Genomic DNA, 18,366 nt, shown 5'->3' on the forward strand with positions numbered 1-18,366 from the left:
CTTACTGCTTTGATCCATTTTGATTTTAGTTTAGTATGTGGTGAGTGATATTCTCCTAGATTCAATCTTCTGTATATAGATAATGAGTTTTCCCAACACCATTCATTATAGAGCCTATCTTTCCTCTAATGTATATTTTGGCTCCTTTGTCAAAGACCAAATAGTTGAATGTGCTTGGGGTTATTTTTTCATCTTCTCTTCCACTGATCCTTATGTCTGTTTCTGTGCCAGTACAATGCTTTTTTTTTTTAATCAGAGTAGCTTTGTAATATAATAAGTTCAGGATTGTGATGCTTCCCACTTTTTTCTGTTTACAAAGGATTTCTTTTGCTATTCTGGGTCACTTCTAATATCAAATGAATTTTTTTCTGCAGTTCTGTGAAGAATGTTGTTGGAATTTTGATTGTGATTACATTGAATCTGTATATCAGTTGTGGAAGTATGACCATTTTTGATGATCTCGGTTCTGTCTATCCAGGAACAAGGGATATCTTTCTATTTTCTGATATTCTCTTTGGTTTCCTTTTTCAGGGTACTGTAGTTTTCATTGTAGAGATCTTTCACTTCCTTAGACTGCTTAATTACTAAGTACTGTGTTTAATTTTTCTTGATACTACTGTGAATGTTATTTTTTTTCTTAATTTCTTTCTCAGTGGGTTAATTATTAGTATACAGGAACACTGTTGATTTATGTGTGTTGACTTTGTGTTCTGCTTCATTACTGAATTTAGTTATGAATTCTAAGAGTCTTTTGGTGGATTTGGGGGATTTTTCTATGAAAAGGATCATGTCATCTACAAAATAATGCTAATTGGACTTCTTTCCTTTACATATCCTTTTTATTTTTTTCTTGACTAATTGCTCTTGCTAATGTTTCAAGAACTATATTGAACAGGAGTGGTGATAGAGGATATCTTTCTCTTATTCCTGATTTTAGAGGGATAGCCTTCAGTTTTTCTCCATTCAATACAATATTGGTGGTACATTTGTTATCAATGACTTTTATCAGCCAGACACGGTGACACATACCTGTAATCTCAACATTTGGGAGGCTGAGGCAGGAGGATTGCCATGAGTTTGAGGCCAGCCTGGACTACATACTGAGACCCTGTCTCAAAAAAAGCCAAAAAGAGGCTTTTATCAAATTGAGATAAGATCTTGCTATACGTATTTTCTTCAGTGCTAATATCATGAAAGGATGTTGGTTTTGTCAAAGGCTTTTTCTGCCTCTATTGAGATGATCTTATGATTTTTTTTTACCTTGCCTCTGCCTATGTGATGTATTACATTTATTGATTTGTGTATATTCAACCATCCTATATATTTGGGATGAAACCTACTTGGTCATGATGTATGACTCATTGCATTCTGTTTGCCAGTATCTTGTTGAGGATTTTTGCATCTATATTCATTAGAGATTGGTCTATGGGTGCCTTTTTGTTTGCTGGATCTTTGTCCAGTTTTGGAATCAGGGTAACGGTGGCTTCCAGGAATCACTTTGGGAGTACTCCTTCCCTTTAAATTTCATTAAAAAACTTGAGTATTGGTGTTAGAACTTCTCTGAACTTTTTATAGAATTCAGCAGTGAATTTGTTGAAAATGAGGCTTTTCTTCATTAGTAGCTTATTTAATTCTGCTTTAATTTCATTGTTTGTTATTGTATTATTCAGGGTTTTTAAATCTTCTTGGTTCAATTTTCATAATTCACATGTATCTAAGAATCTATCCATTTCTTCTGAATTCTGCAATTTACTTGTGCACATATTTGAGAAGTAGTTGTTAATGATAATGTTTTTTATTTTGGCAGTATCTGTTGTTATTTCACTTTTTTATTTCTAATTGCATTGGTTTGGGTCTTTTCTCTCCTCTTTTTGGTTAGGTTGGCTAAGTGTTTCTCTATTTTGTTTATTCTTTTGAAGAATCAACTCTTCAATTCATTAACTCTAATTTTGGCTTCAATTTCACTGATTTCTGCTCTTTTCTTTACAATTTCCTTCCTTTTACGAACTTTGACTTTGGATTTCTCTTGTTTTTATAGAACCTTGAGGTTCATCTTTAGGTAATTTATTTGGGTTTGCTCTGGTTTTGTAATGCGAATTTTCAGAGCACTTCCCATTTAGGATTGCTTTCATTGTATCCCATAACTTCTGATATGTTCTACTAACATTATAATTTAGTTCTAGAAATTGGCTTATATCTTCCTTGATTACTTCTGTAGCCCATTGTTAAGAGCAGATTGTTGAGTATATTCTGTGTAGTTGAATAATTTCTGTGTTTTCTTTGTCATTGATTTCCAACTTCATTATCTACTTGTTTTTACATTGATTGGTGAAAATTTCTCCCCATATACTCTTTGCACATGGTGATTCCATTGGTCAAAACACCTTTCCCTTCCTACAACTTTCCTTTGCTAAGCTAGCTTTTTCTTATCCTTCAAGACAGTCCAAGAATCATCTCAAGAAGTCTTATCCTTTCTTGAACACAATTGAGTTTAAGTCCTGTACTCTATAGTAGTCAAAGATGTATTTAACAAACCTAACTGTTGTTTAGGTACTAGCCAATACAAATATACACACAAGTCAAGTTTGAGCCCAGCCCGGGCAACTTAGTGACCCTTGTTTCAAAATAAGAAATAGAAAAGAGTTGGGCTTGTAGCTCAGTGAGAAGCCCCTGAATTCAATCCCCAGTACAGGAAAAAAAAATAGCTGTAAACAATTTGTACCAGTATGTGCTGAGTGGATATCAGCTCTGGTAAAACCATAAATCATAATAAAGTGGGCTAAGATGTGAAGATTATCATGATGATTCTCATATTGTTCTGTAATTTGCTCTTTTTTTTGTACTGGGGATCGAACTCAGGACCTTGTGCTTGCCAGGCAGGCGCAGTGCCACTGAGCTAAATCCCCAGCTGTAATTTGCTCTTTACCTTTTTCTGACATGCTTGCTATCACCCAGAACCTCGAAAGCACCAGTGGAGTAGCTATAGGTTATAATACAACTATAAAGCAATTTCCCAGTACCAGGAAGATCGCCACATGGTTATGTTTGGTTAATATATTGCTGCCATTTTACATCATTAAAAATGTATTCCCCTGTGTCCTGGAATGTACCATAGTCCTTTTCACCAACCATGTAAACTGTTACTTGAAGAGATAATGGTGGTAGTAAATACTTGTGGAGCCAATGAGTGGGGGAGCCCAGTTCAGAATGAGGCATCGGTTTTAAAGATGGTAACCTGCCATCATTTGCAACTGTCTCCTACCTAGCTCTTCTAGGAAGCATTCAAGTTAGGATTCCCCTGAATTCTCCAGATGCCATGATTCCCACACCATTCCATGCAGTTCTACCTAAATGAAAACATAAAGACAATGATAATACATACAACAGTGACATGCTGTCACCAAAAACAACTGATTTAAAATCTCCACCTGTCTTCCCACCCCAACCCAGTACACTTGGCCCCCTTTCTCTGCTTTTTTTTCTTTTCTTCTTGTTTTAATTATCTTACATAATTTTCTTTGTGCTCTTATTTATATGGATATTGTTTACTGTCTAGCTTCTCTTGTCCTTCAAGAGCAGATTTCACAAAGGCAAAGTCTGTCCACTAATACATCCCAAATCTCTGTGTAGCAGTACCTAACACATAGATGTACAAAAAATATTGATGAGTGAATATAAATAAATGAATGAATGTCAGTATTAAAGTTATGTTGAATTTCTCTGGGTCTACCTAGGACTTCTTCTTAAGCTCTGCTTCTTCCACTCTCCCAAGTGGACATTTGTGGGTAAAGAAGTGATAAAAGGTCTTCAGATGGATTGAACAAAAGAACGGCATAGTGCATATAGATAATTCACTCTGACAAAATGAGTAATGATGGTAACACTTTACACATTTTTATATCCTGCTGCCTTCCTGTAAAGGAATTCTCAAAATTCAGTGTAGTTCTCAATTTATAATCAAAGTACTGTGCAGTTGTGCTTTACTCAGTAAATGCCAACCAAAGCTGATGGTGACTTAAAAAAAGCTCATAGCTTCCCAGTGTCCCTGCACTAGGAAGAAGGCCCTACACAGGCAAATCTTGCTGTGGAGAAGCACCTAAGTCCAAACTTTTCCATGGTAGTCCCACTCTTGGGAATGGTAAAAGCTTCTTGTGTTGTGTAGTTTGGAAACAGGAGACTATTGGCTTTAAAAAAGAAGGCTATTTGTCCTCTTATAACTCCATTACTGCAAATAAAGTGAATGGACATTTTCTGGCTTGGAATAAACCAACCTCATATAACTTTTAATATTTACAGATTTGCAAGTGTGGTTTGCATGTGTGTGTTATACACCTGCTTTCTTTTAACGTGGATAGATAAAGATGCTAAAATTTTACTATATAGTTAAGACATTTAGGCCCTTTTCTTTTGCTGGCCCTCACTCTAGAGGATCAGGCAGCAAGAGACAAATGTTCCATAATTTTTCTTATAATTCTAACTTCTACTAAATTTATAAAAGTTCAACCAAATCTACAATTGTGTAAAAAGAAATGGACTTCTTTGTAAGGCCATAACCACTTGTCAGTGACACTGATATGCTTTATGTTTATATATGTAAGTCATTTCAATTGCCAATTTAATGGGTCATACATTTCAAGTATGTCTGATAATTCTTTTTTCCTTCTTTATTAGTAATAACAAGTTTATAGACTATTGAATAGTGGGATTCTCCATCTACAGCAACACAAAAAACAAAAAAGTAAGCAACCAAAATATGAAAAATACTTATCTCCAGATAAGAGCTACTAGATTTTCTTTAGGATTAACTTTTGTAAATAGTCTTTAGAACAATGCATATGGGCCAGAATTTCCCATTCATTCATTCATTCATTCATTCAGAAAACAATGTTTGAGCATAGATCATATGCTGGAGTCTTTCAGATGCATGGGATACTGTGGCCTTAAATTCATGGTCAAGGCTCCTGCCTTCATAGGGCTTCCATTCCAATAGTGTAGTCAGGAATTAAGTGAAGAGTTATCCACTCACGTGGGTGAGTATTATTTCCACAGTGATATATCTTAGGAAGGAAAAATAGAGCTCTCCTATGATCTGCACTGACCATCAAGGGCCCTTATATCGATTGGGTAGACAGAAAAGGCTTCTTTGGGAGGGAGGGAAACAAATAGTCACTCAAAAGGAGAGCAGGAGGTTCATGAAGGCAGATCTCACCAGGCAGGAAGAATAGCACGTGCCTTGCCCTGAAAGGGGGAAGAACTTGAACAAAGCTGTTATACTTTGGATCTGCAATATACCCTCTCCCAAAGGACCTACATTAAAGGCTTAGCCCCCAATTTGGCACTATTGGAAGATAGTGAAATCTTTAAGGGGTGGATCCTAGTGAGAGGTCTTTAGATCATTGGAGGCATGCAACTGAAGTGGTTTGTAGGATTCTAGACACTTCCCCTGTCTCTCCCACCTCTGGACCATGAGGTGAGCAGTTTTTCTCTGCTATTTGCTCCCTACCATGATGTGTTGCCTTGCCATAGGCCCAAAGCAATGGGGCCTACTAATCTTCAACTAGAAACTCTGAAACTGTGAGCCAAAATACACCTTTTCTTTTTATAAGTTGCTTATCTTCTTATAATAAGAAGAGCTGACTAACACAGAAGTCAAGAGAGACTTTGGCACATGTTCCAGCCAAAATGGTAGGTGGGGCTAAGTAGAGAAAGAACTTGTGTGTCATGGTGAAGAATTGAACTGAATCTGAATTTTATCTGAAAGGCATAGAAAGCCATTAAAAGATTTTCACCCAGAGAGGGATACTATCAGAGAACTGATTGATGCCATGACTTCATCATTCTTTAATTCCAGTCAGAATGATAGTTGAGCTGCACTGAAATTACTGTCTCTGCCACTGCCCCAGCAAGAAGGAAGGGGTTCTTCTGTTTTTGCATGTCAAGGATTCCCTTAACTGATTCTAAAATGCCCTGTCTCATGTGCAAAACTGAAAGAGCCTGAGGATTAATAATCTTTCATTTTTGTGAGTCTTTATTAAGTAGCTGTACAAGAACCTGGAAAAAACTGTGAGCAACAAAATCATTTTTTGCATTTGTTTAATTTCTACTAATATTACCTTCAACCACCCCACCCTCCAGCAAAACTGCTTTCTTAAGCAGCCTTCCTTCTGATCACTGCTCTCTTTTTCATCCATTAGCTTTCAATTAGCTCTGCAATTTTCTTCTTGGATTTGCTGGAAGACTAAATATCATTGATAGGTCAGGATATCAAGTGTGATGAATGATCATGCTTTTCTGAATCTAAAGTGGAAGAAAAGAAAAACAGCTCCCCACTCTTCCACATACAGTTAGCCCACTTCCTCTCTCTGGACCCCAGCCCAAATTCCCTGAGGAATTTACATTAGTCATACTATTCATGCTTGTTCATCCTTACTGTGATTTCTGTGACCCAAACTTCCAAGAGCCTGGGGATTCTATTATAAATGTCTATAGGGTGTGCCTACACCTCACCCTGCTGGGGGAGCCTCCTTTCAACCCCCACATTTTCCTCCTTCCTGCCTTTACATCAGTAAATCTTGCTAGGAAGAGAATCATTTCCTCCTAGAGGAAATTCTGGCTCAGATACAAAGTTTTCCAGAGCCTCCTTTAAAAGAGAAGCACTTTTCTGAAGAAAAGGTTTGCACTGCAGAATTTTACCATTAACAGTGTGTTCATGGAAGAACTGACAGCTATTTCAGTGAGTGGTTTATTCAGACTTGCAGGGTCAAGAGTTGTTTTCTCTACAGTATCAGCAAGCTCTTAAAAATATAACTTTCTTTTACAGTGATAGAGGTGTGCTTCAGGAAGGATAATAATACTAATAATTTACTCTTGTCATGAACCTCTCATCCTTGGAGCTCAATGCTTTTATTGATTGTTCCCAAACCCTTCTTAACTGGCTTTCCAGGTACTTGGCACTTGTCCAACCATTTCATCTGATGAGTTGCAGAACGAGGTACAGGACCATCTGCATCAATTTGGGCCTTTGGGCAGCTTCTTTTATTCTGGCATTGCCTGCCTGGGTCTACTCAAAGGTCATCAAATTTAAAGATGGTGTTGAGAGTTGTGCTTTTGATTTAACATCCCGGGGTGATGTACTCTGGTAAGTTGTTAAAACTTAAGAAAAATAGAGTTGAATTAAGTTGTGAAGTGCTTCATCCTTCTTGTCAACACATGAGCTGCCTTGAAGAGTGTCCTTGTGGATCCTCTTCTCACTAGACTTCCCGCTTAGTTTTCTCCTTTATGCAATCCAGTTGATAGTTTGATTTTAAGAAGAAAAATATCGTGAATTTAATCATAATTTCAGTGGGGAACAAATATATTTAAATGAAGTTAAAGATCCATAGCAGCCAGAAGTGACAAAAATGTAGCAATCAAGGGAAGGGGAATTTCCAAAATGACCTAGGAATTACCCAGAGATAAATGTGTCAATATCCAATTGTTTGCTTGAGTTGCAATCTCCATAAAAATATATTTGAGTTCCAGCCTACTGTACTTGTGAAGGTGACTTTACTTGGAAATAGGCTCCTGGAAGATGTAATAAAGTTAAGGTGAGGAAGGCAATCCAGTGACTGCTATCTTTGTGTGGAGAGGGAGATTTGAGGAGACGCAGAGATGCACAGAGAAAAGAATGAATGTGTGAAGATAGAGACAGAGTTGGAATAATACGTCCATGAGACACAGAACACAGAAATCATCAGAAATTAGGAGAGAGGCATGGAGCAGTTTCTTCTTCAGGGCTTCCAAAAAGGAAAAACCATGACAGCAATTTCATTTCAAACTTCTAGCTCTCAGAAATAGAGAATAAATTTCTGCTGTTTTAATCCATCCAGCTTATGGTAATTTGTTTTAGAATTCCTAGAAAATTAATATAGCAACCAGCACAGCCATTTCCACAATTTAATTTGAAATGAGAAGACACTTAAGCAAGGCACAAATGCAGGCTTCCATGCCACAAAAAGGAAATTCTGGGGGAAATGAGGTGGAAAAGTCTGATAAGCAACCACTTGGACACTCTGAACTGACAACACAGGAAGTAACAAAGCAGATGCATGAGGCTCTAGAAAAATTCAAAGCAGAAATAATCTCCCAGATAAATACAGACATGGTGAGCAGAGTGAAAGACATGATTAGAAGCTCTAGAGCAGAAACAGATAAGAAAATAGATGAGATCAGAAACATGCTGGAAGCCGTGAATGCCCAGCATAAGAAAGAAATGGAAAACATGATCGCCCAACATAAGAAAGAAATGGAATCCATGAAACAGATTCAAACATATTCAGGAGATTAAAAACTCCATTGAAAGCATGCAGAGCAGACTAAGACAATCTGAAGACAGAATATCAGATATAAAAGACAGGATTGCAGTTTAGGACTATGAAAACAGAGATTTCTTAAAGATAGTAAGGGACCATGAGAAATCAATCCAACAGCTGCTAGATGATGCAAAGAAGAATAACATAAGACTCATAGGAGTCCACAAAAAAACAGGAGAAAGTACAATGGACATAAAAAACTTTTCACAGAAGTAATAGTAGAAAACTTCCCAGACAGAGGTAGAGAATTGGACATACAGATAAGTGAGGCATATAGAACTCTAACCAGCCATGACCAAAAAAAATATACATCTAGACATATAATAGTCAAAATCCCAGAAACCCAACAGAAGAACAAAATTCTACAGGCAGTTAGAGAAAAGAAACAAATCACCTACAAAGGAAAGCCCATCAGAATCATGGCAGATTTCTCAACACAAACCCTCAAATCAAGGAGAGCCTGGAGTGAAGTATTTCAAGCCCTAAAAGAAAATAACTTCCAACCTAGACAGTTGTATCTGGCAAAAATTATCTTTCAAAATTGATGGGGAAATTAGATGCTTCCATGACAAAGAACACCTGAGAAATTTCGTGAACACCAAACAGCACTCCAAACAATTTTAAGAAATATCCTAGAAAAAGACAATGAAAATCACAACTCCATGAGGCCCAGCAGAGAAAAGGCACCATGCAAGGTAAGACACTGAAGCAAAAGGGGGGAAAACAAGAAATAAAAGAGCCAGCAAGAGTAATGTAATAGTTTTATAAAATATAATCATAACATCAACAAAGTTAACTGTGTTATTTTTACATTTTGCAAAGTTATACTCATTTGTAAATATTTGAAATGTTCTGGGAAGCCTTTTAATTATGTTTTAATTAGAGGAGAAGGATTTTGTTAATACTTGAATTAATAAGGGTCTCAGTATTAGTTAAAGATTAATCAGGAGTAAATAAAACCAAAGACTTACCTAATAAAAAAAAACTTGGGAAGGACTTTAAAGATACTTTTCTCTAAAACTGCATAAATCTAAATTATATTCAGTTTGAAATTGTATATACTAAGTTGTTCAAACAAATGTCAGTAACTGTATAACATGTTGGGTTAAAAAATTTACGGCAAACCCTAGAACTGAAGTTTTATTCACTCACAACTTTTTTATTTAACTTCTTGAAATTATTTAGAAGTTTTAAATTATTTAAAGGTAGTATATTTAGAATGGGAAAGGAAAACAGCCACAGTTATAGGAAGCTTAACTTCTAAACATATCACTGGAATCTGCACTGATGAATATGGAAGATTAAGACATGGATAGCTAGAGAAGATGCTTGTGTTCTTTCAAAACAATTCTCCATCAGATCATTTTGCTTCTAACACTTTCCTCAGAGATGCCAAAAGCATCACATGAAACAAAGTTCATACTGTCCAAATATGATTCAAACCACTAGAAGTTAGAGGAATGTTGATGCCAAGCCTGATAAAATGTAGTCATTTTCTTAAAATGATCTTCAGCTCATGAACTTTTTTTCATATTTCCAAGGTTTATTCATCTCCTTCCATCATGTCTCAAAGAATTTTTTATTAAATGTCTTTATTAAATGTATCATGACATAACATGATAAAATTTGGAAATTTTAAGATTTTTGTATTTTAGAATAATCTTTAAATTACAGAAAGTTGCAAAGGTAGTACAGAGATTTTCCATATACCCCTCAACTACCTTTCTGTTGTTGACATCTTATATTACTATGACACATTTGTCAAAACAAAGAAAATGGCAACTGTACATTGCTAAAGACCTTTCACTGGACTTCACCAATTTTTCCTCTACAGTCCTCTTTCTGTTACAAGTTTCACTCCATGGTAATACAGTGCATTACGTGTTTGTCTCCCCAGTCTCCTCCAGTCTGTGACAGTTTCTTATACTTTCCTTATTTTTATAGTCTTAAGAACTATTACCAGAATGTAGAATGTTTCTCATTCTGGGTTTTTCTGATACTGTTATCATGATTAGACTGTGATTATCTGATTAGACTGTAATTACATGTCTTGGGGGAGAAGTCAACTCTTCTCATCAAAATATATTAAGGATCCCAGGATATCTACCTGATATTAGGATTGATTACTTGGTTTAAGTAATGCTTGCCAGGTTTCTCCATTGTGAAATTACTATGTACTCCTTTCTCTGCTCCATGTCTAGGAAATTTGTCATTAAGTATACCCCAACCTTAAGGGGAAAGGGGAAAAGTGGGAATTAAGCTTTTTCTCCTGTAAAGGACAGTATTCATATACTGCAAAAATTTGCCACTACCCTTCTCATTTTATTCAAGCAAATATGTATATCATTATGGACTCACATATACTTATTTCAAACATTGAGTTATAATTCAATATTATTTATTTTGTTTCTCAAGATCATGCAGGACCGGCTTAGCCCGCTGGAAAGAGAGGTCCCTGGCCACCAGGAGCCCTGCTTCATCCAACCCATGCCATGCTCACCAGCAACCAGCCAGAAGATGAGGACCCCTCACCACTTTCCAGCCCCATGGCAGTGACCTACTTAGCCACAAGGGTGCCTGCAGTCCCCCTACCCTGCACCTCTGGCCTCCTGGCTGTGCCACTACCTGGTTCCACACTACAAAGGCACAGGGAACACCAGACCACTGTACCTGATAAGTTGGAGGGATCATCATGTCCCATTGGAACCTGGACTATCTTCAGGGGAAGGACAGCTGGAATCTGCAGTAGAACCTGGCAGAGTTCAACCCTGCAGGAGGACAGGGAGCTCAACTTGGGACTTGAAGCCAGAAATCTGCCTGAATCCCATGGGTCTGTGACTGGCTTGCTGAGACTCATTGACTAATATTGGCACACTGGTGCCCATGTTGTCTATTGTGACAGCAGAGACATACCCTGAAGGAGGCCCTTCATTTTCATTTTTCTTTTTTATTTGTTATTTTCAAAATTATTATTGTTTTTTGCTCTTATTTTTCATTTTTTTTCTACTCTTTTCAAATTTTTATTTTTCTCTTCTTTTTTTTCTTTTCTCTTTCCTTTTTCTCTCTTTCTCACTTGCTCCCTTGATGTCCCACATTGTTCTTCATCTCCATTTTTGTTCCTGTTCTGGCCCTAATTTGGATTTCTTCTTTATTTTTCTTTTCATCTTTTTCCTTCTCTCTCCTGTGGCCTCTGGCCTTACTGCTAACCTTCTCCCATCCTTCCACCTATGTATTCCTCCCTCCCCGACGCCTTCTATCTTCCCATCCCTAAGGGTAAAGTTGCTATATTGAAGAGTTCATTCACTATAAACATATGTTGGGTTGGTTCTCGATTTTGAATTAATTCAAACAGTGAAAGGTGATAGATTAATAACTAACACAAATTGTCACTTTCTAAGATGTACTTGATGCTATGTTGTTGCTGATTGTATCAGTTGGGCTAAGGTGTTGTGATTGATCTAATCAGTTGTCCTTCCTGGTATAATTAAAATGAGACAGGCTCAGAGTCATTAGAGACTCAAAACCTAAAGACAAGCTATATCTGGAAGACCCCTCTGAGAAGCAATCATTAAATAAGGGTTCTAATTCCAAGCAACAAAGATACTTACAATAAGCAATTTTGAAGTATCAACCCAGGAATTAAACCAAGGACAGTACCAAAAACAAAAATAAGAAGACATTTAAGCAAGCCACAAACTCAGTCTTCCACCCCACCAAGGGTAAACTCTGGAGGAAATGCAGTGGAAAACTCTGATAATCAACCAACTGGACACCCTGAACTGATAGCATGGGAAGTAACAAAAGAGGTGAATGAAGCCCTAGAAAAATTCAAAACAGAATAATTTCCCAGATAATTACAGAGATGGTGAGCAGAGTGAAAGACATGATTAGAGACTCTAGAACAGAAACAGATAAAAAAAAATAGATGAGCTCAGAAACATGCTGGAAGCCATGAATGCCCAGCATAAGAAAAAAATAGAAACCATGATCACCCAACATAAGAAAGAAATGGAATCCATGAAACAGATTCAAACAGATATCCAGGAGATTAAAAACTCCATTGAAAGTATGTGCAGCAGATTAAGGGAATGTGAAGATAGAATATCAGATATAGAAGACAGGATTGTTGTTAATGACCATGAAAACAGAGATTTCTTCAAAACAGTATGGGACAATGAGAAATCAATGCAGCAGCTGTTAGATGATGCAAAGAAGAATAACATAAGACTGATAGGAGTCCACAAAAAAGCAGGAGAAAATACAATTCACGTAAAAAATAACTCTTCACACAAGTAATAGTAGAAAACTTCCCAGACAGAGATAGAGAATTGGACATACAGATAAGCAAGGCATATAGAACTCTAACAAGCCAAAATCAAAAAAAAAATCTAAACCTAGGCATATAATAGTCAAGATCCCAGAAACCCAACAGAAAAACAAAATCCTACAAGCAGTTAGAGAAAAGAAACAAATCACCTACAAAAGAAAGCCCATCAGAATCACAGCAGACTTCTCAACACAAATGTTCACATCAAGGAGAGCCTGGAGTAAAGTATTTCAAGCACTAAAAGAAAATAACTTCCAACCTAGACTGTCCAACATAGACTGTGTATCCTGCAAAATTATCTTTCAAAATCAATGGGGAAATTAGATACTTCCATGACAAAGAACACCTGAGAAATTTCATGAACACCAAACCAGCAGTCCAAACAATTCTAAACAATATCCTAGAAAAAGATAATGAATGTCACAACTCCATGAGGCCCAACAGAGGGAAGCCACCAGGCAAGGCAAGAAACAAAAGGGAAAGGGGGAAAAATAAAAAATAAAAGATCCAACAGGAAAACATCATAAGGATGAGTAAATATCTATCAATTACAACCATCACAGCTATTGACCTCAATTCCCCAATCAAAAGAAATAGACTGGCAGAATAGATGAAGAAGCAAAATCCAACAATATTCTGTATACAAGAAACACACCTAACTCAAAAAGAAATTCATACACTGAAAGTAAAAGGATGGAAAACAGTTCTCCACACAAAAGCAACACAAAAAAACAAGGGGTAGCAATCTTATTTGCAGACAAAGTAGATTTCAAACCAAAACTAATTAAGAGAGACAAAGATGGTCACTACATCCTTGTAAATGGAACAATCTAAGAGGAAGAAATGACAATCATAAATATATGCACCAAATATGAATGCCCCCAACTATTCAAAACAAATGTTAATGAACATGAAAAACCAAACAAGCATTAATACAGTTGTAGTGGGGGAACTAAATACCCCAAAATCACAAACAGACAGATCATCTAGACAAAAAATTAACAATGAAATTCTAGACCTGAACCAAACTGTTGAACAAATGGACTTAATAGATGTTTACAAAGTGTTCCACCCCCACAAAATCAGAAGACACATTCTTTTTAGCTGCACATGGGTCATTCTCTGAAACAAACCACGTGCTAGCTCATAGAACATGTCTAAGCAAATGTAAAAGAACTGAAGTTACCCCCTCTATATTATCAGACCACAGAGTAATAAAATTGGAGATCAGAAACATAAGAAACTGCAGAACCCCCACAAAAACATGGAAATTGAAAAACACCCTCCTGAACAACCAATGGGTCACAGAGAAAATAAAAGAAGAAATTAGACAGATTCTACAAGTAAATGATAATGCCATTATAATATACAGGAATCTATAAGAAATAATGAAAGCAGCTCTATGAGGGAAATTCAAAGCAGTGAATGCCCATATTAGGAAAACAGAGAGAACTCAAATTAACAACCTAATGCAGAACCTCAAGCTCCTACAAAAAGAAGAGCATAACAAATACAAAGCTCATACAAGAGAGGAAATTATAAAGATCAGAGCAGAAATCAACACAATGGAGACTAAGAGAACAATACAAAAAGTCAATGAATCCAAGAGTTGGTTTTTTGAAAGAATAAATAAAATCGATAAACTTTTAGCCAACCTTATCAAAGAAAAAGGAAAGAAAAGGCTCAAGTCCATGCAATTAAGAATGAAAAAGGTTGGGTCGGGGATTTAGTGCAGTGATTCCAGCTCCTGCCTCACAAGTGCAAGGTCCCGAATTCAATCCACGGTACCAAAAAAAAAAAAAAGAAGAAGAATGAAAAAAGGTGAAGCCACAACAGAGACAGCAGAAATCCAGAGGATCATTAATACCTACTTCGAGAACCTGTACCCTACTAAAATGGAAAACACAGAAAAAAATGGACAGATTTCTAGATAACATACGAATTTCCAAAATTAAATGAAGAAGATATAGAAATCCTAAACACTGCAATTAAAATGAGTGAAATTGAAAATATAATAAAAACTTTACCAACAAAGAAAATCCCAGGTCCTGATGGGTTCACTGCTGAATTCTACAAGACATTTAAAGAAGAACTAACGCCATTACTCTTTAAACTCATCAAGGAAATTGAAAAGGAAGTAAGGCTTCCAAACTCATTCCTGGAAGCAAGTGTGACTTTGATTCCAAAACCAGGGAAAGACCCAACCCAAAAAGAGAACTACAGGCCAATCTCCCTAATGAACATAGATGCAAAAATCCTCAACAAGATACAGGGAAACAGAATACAGAGGGTCATCAAGAAGATCATACACCCTGACCAAGTTGGACTTATCCCAGGGATGCAAGGATGGTTCAACATTCATAAAGCAATAAATGTAATACACTATATTAACAGAGTCAAGGACAAAAACCATATGATCATCTCAATAGATGCAGAAAAGGCATTCAACAAAATCCAACACCGATTCATGATAAAAACCCAACAGAAAATTGGAATAGAAGGTCTTTATATCAACCTGATTAAGGCTATCTATGAAAAGCCAACAGCCAACATCATACTAAGTGGGCAAAAACTGAAAACTTTCATGCTAAAATCAGGAACAAGACAAGGATGCCCACTACCACCACTCCTGTTCAATATAGTTCTGGAAACATTAGCCACAGCTATTAGAAAAGAGAAAGAAATAAAAGGAATAAAGATAGGAAAGGAAGAAGTTAAACTGTCATTATTTGCTGATGATATGATACTTTACATAGACGACCCAAAAACCTTGGTCAAAAGTCTTCTAGACCTAATTGACAGATTCAGTAGAGTATCTGGATACAAGGTCAACATTCAGAAAACAATAGCCTTCTTATACACAAATAGACTCACTGAGAAAGAAATTAGGGAAACAATTCCCTTTATAATAGCATCCAAAAAAGTGAAATATCTAGGAATCCATCTAACAAAGGAAGCAAAAGACCTCTACACTGAAAACTACAGCATCCTGAAAAAGGAGATTGAGGAAGATATAAGAAAATGGAAAGACATCCCTTGTTCCTGGGTAAGAAGAACCAATATAGTGAAAATCCCATATTTCCAAAACTGCTATATAAATTTAATACAATGCTGATTGAAATTCCAACAATATATTTCCCAGAAGTAAAGAAAACAATCCAAAAATTCACTTGGAACCAGAAGAGACCTAGAATAGCAAAAGCAATTGTAGGCAACAGAGACATGGCAGGAGCTACAACAATACCCAACTTGAAACTATACTACAAAGCTACTGTGATAAAAACAGCATGGTACTGGCAAAGAAGCAGACCTGAGGATCAGTGGAATAGATTAAAAGATGCAGAAACCACTCCCAACAAACTCGCCATCTCATCTTTGACAAAGGCGCCAACCACCCTCATTTTGGAGGAAAGACAGCCTATTTAATAAATGGTGTTGGGAAAACTGTATCAACCTGCCAAAGATAAAAACTAGACCCATATCTATCACCATGCACTAAACTAAGAGAAAAGTGGATCAAAGATCTAAATATTAAAACAGAAACACTAAACACACTGGAAGATAAGTTAGGTAGAACTCTTGAAGACATTGCCATAGAAAAAGACTTTATGAACAAAACCTCAGTAGCACTGGAACTAGCACAAAGGATCAACAACTGGGATTTCATCTTATTAAAAAGGTTCTGTACAGCAAGAGAAACCACCAACAGAGCTAACAGACAACCTACAATGTGGGGAAAAATTTTATCAGATGCTCCTTGGACAAGCGACTACTATCTAGAATATATAAAGAACTGAAAAAAATCAGACCCCCCCCAAATTCAAAGAACCAATTCGAAAGTAGTCATCTGAAATCAACAGATATTTCTCAGACAAAGAAGTAAAAGCAGCAAATAAACACATGGAAAAATGTTCAACATCCCTGGTTATTCGAGAGATGCAGATGAAAATAACACTGAGATTCCACCTCACGCCAGAAATAATGGCTGCTGTCAAGAAATCAACCTATGACAAATGCTGGCAGAGTGTGGGGAGAAAGGAATCCTTTTCCATTGCTGGTGGGAGTGCACACCAGTGCAACCACTGTGGAAATCAGTACAGAGATACCTCAAAGAACTAGAACAAGAGGACCCATTTGACCCAGCTATTCCCCTGCTGGGTATCTTCCCAAAAGAATTAAAAGAATCATACCATAGTGATATATGCGCACCTATGTTTATATTGGCACAGTTTGTAGTAGCTAAAGCTTGGAAACAGCCCAATTGCCCATCAACTGGAAACTGGATAAAGAAGATATGGGGTTTTTTTATAAAATGGAGTACTACTCAGCCATAAAGAAGAAACTAGAGACATTTATAGCTAAATGGATGCATATTAAGGACATATTCTTCAGTGAAAAAAATAGGAGACACGTGTAAATACTGAATAGTTTCTCTAGTGTGTGAAACTGAAAGTGTACATAAGGATTAAAATGAGTAAAATGAATAATTGATAATTTGAAATAGGAAGAAAAGAAATAGGAAGAAAACTGAAAGTGTAAATAAGGATTAAAATGGTTAAAATGAATAATTGATAATTTGAAATAGGAAGAAAAGGTCCAAAGGGGTAGAGGAAGTGGAAGGGGAAGGGGAAAGGAAAAATTATGAGAAAAGAAAAACAATGGAAACAAAGTCTTTGTAAATAGGGAAGGGAGCACAGGGAATGGGGAAAAAATAAGAACCAAGATATGTCATGTACAGGTGTAAGCACCCAATGATAAATGTAAACGTATTGTATACCTAAAATGTACCAATAAAAGAATTTAAGCAAAAAGAAAAAATGATCATGCAGATTTGGGAACTTTGGGAAGTTTTTAACGACAATGAAAAAGAATCTTTTCATAATTCTCTGAAGTGGGAATATAAAAAATGGGTTTCACCCATTCGTGCAAAGCCATTATTAACCATCCAGAATGTTCTATAAGTTGGCTGTCCTTTAACGTCTGTGGTTGTTTATGTTCTGCCTATCCAAATGTCTCTTTTACAATTACAATCCCAGTAGTTCAAAGCAGAGAGTGACAAGGCTGACAAGTATGATACTGGTGCCGGTGGCAGTATTTATCCTAAGTGCCACCCCCTAACATGAGATACAGCTGGAGAACTTACAGATGGAATGGCCCACACTGGCCTTCTATGTGGCCTATTACCTCTCCTTCTTTCTCAGCTATGTCAGCAGCAACGTTAACTCTTTTCTCTACATTCTATTGAGTGGAAATTTCCAAAAACATCTGCCTCAAGTACAAAACAGGGGGACCAAGAGGGAAATCAACACTATGGAAAACATACTGTAATCAAACTTTCAGGAGCAGTCAGGGATCATCAAGATCCTACACAGACTTGTCTGTGGTAGGGACATTAAAAGAAAGCCAGTGCACTAGTATGTGCTTGTGCCATTCTTCTTGTGTATTTGTGACTATTAACTACATGTAATCACAGTGTAAACATTCACTTATAATGAATTTAATCTTCAGCAAGATATAAATCTTAATATGTCTGGAGGACCAGGGAGTGGAATAGATATACAAGTTCTGTGGTTCTATATGTTATTGCACATGTTATAAACTAGTCACTGATAAAAATTTCCATCCATGACCACTGTCTCCAAACTCAACAGGGAATCTAGCCTCACCATCCACACTGTGGCCCTTTTT

At 36.6% G+C, this 18,366-nt stretch overlaps 1 protein-coding gene across 1 annotated transcript in view; it reads left to right on the forward strand.

Annotated features, from left to right (window-relative positions):
- Positions 1–3,155: 3,155 nt before the first annotated feature.
- The window catches only part of Mchr2 (melanin concentrating hormone receptor 2), a 36,590-nt gene continuing 21,379 nt past the window's right edge, over positions 3,156–18,366 (forward strand). Inside the window, 4 exon segments of the mRNA XM_087187885.1 lie at positions 3,156–3,230; positions 6,402–6,441; positions 6,937–7,138; positions 17,703–18,061. Of these exon segments, the coding sequence (XP_087044011.1) occupies positions 3,156–3,230; positions 6,402–6,441; positions 6,937–7,138; positions 17,703–18,061 (676 nt within the window).

The sequence above is a fragment of the Heterocephalus glaber genome, unplaced genomic scaffold (assembly GCF_053883595.1).
Source record: "Heterocephalus glaber isolate CG9 unplaced genomic scaffold, H.glaber_assembly_v1.0 deba00001523, whole genome shotgun sequence".
NCBI classification, from domain to species: domain Eukaryota; kingdom Metazoa; phylum Chordata; class Mammalia; order Rodentia; family Bathyergidae; genus Heterocephalus; species Heterocephalus glaber.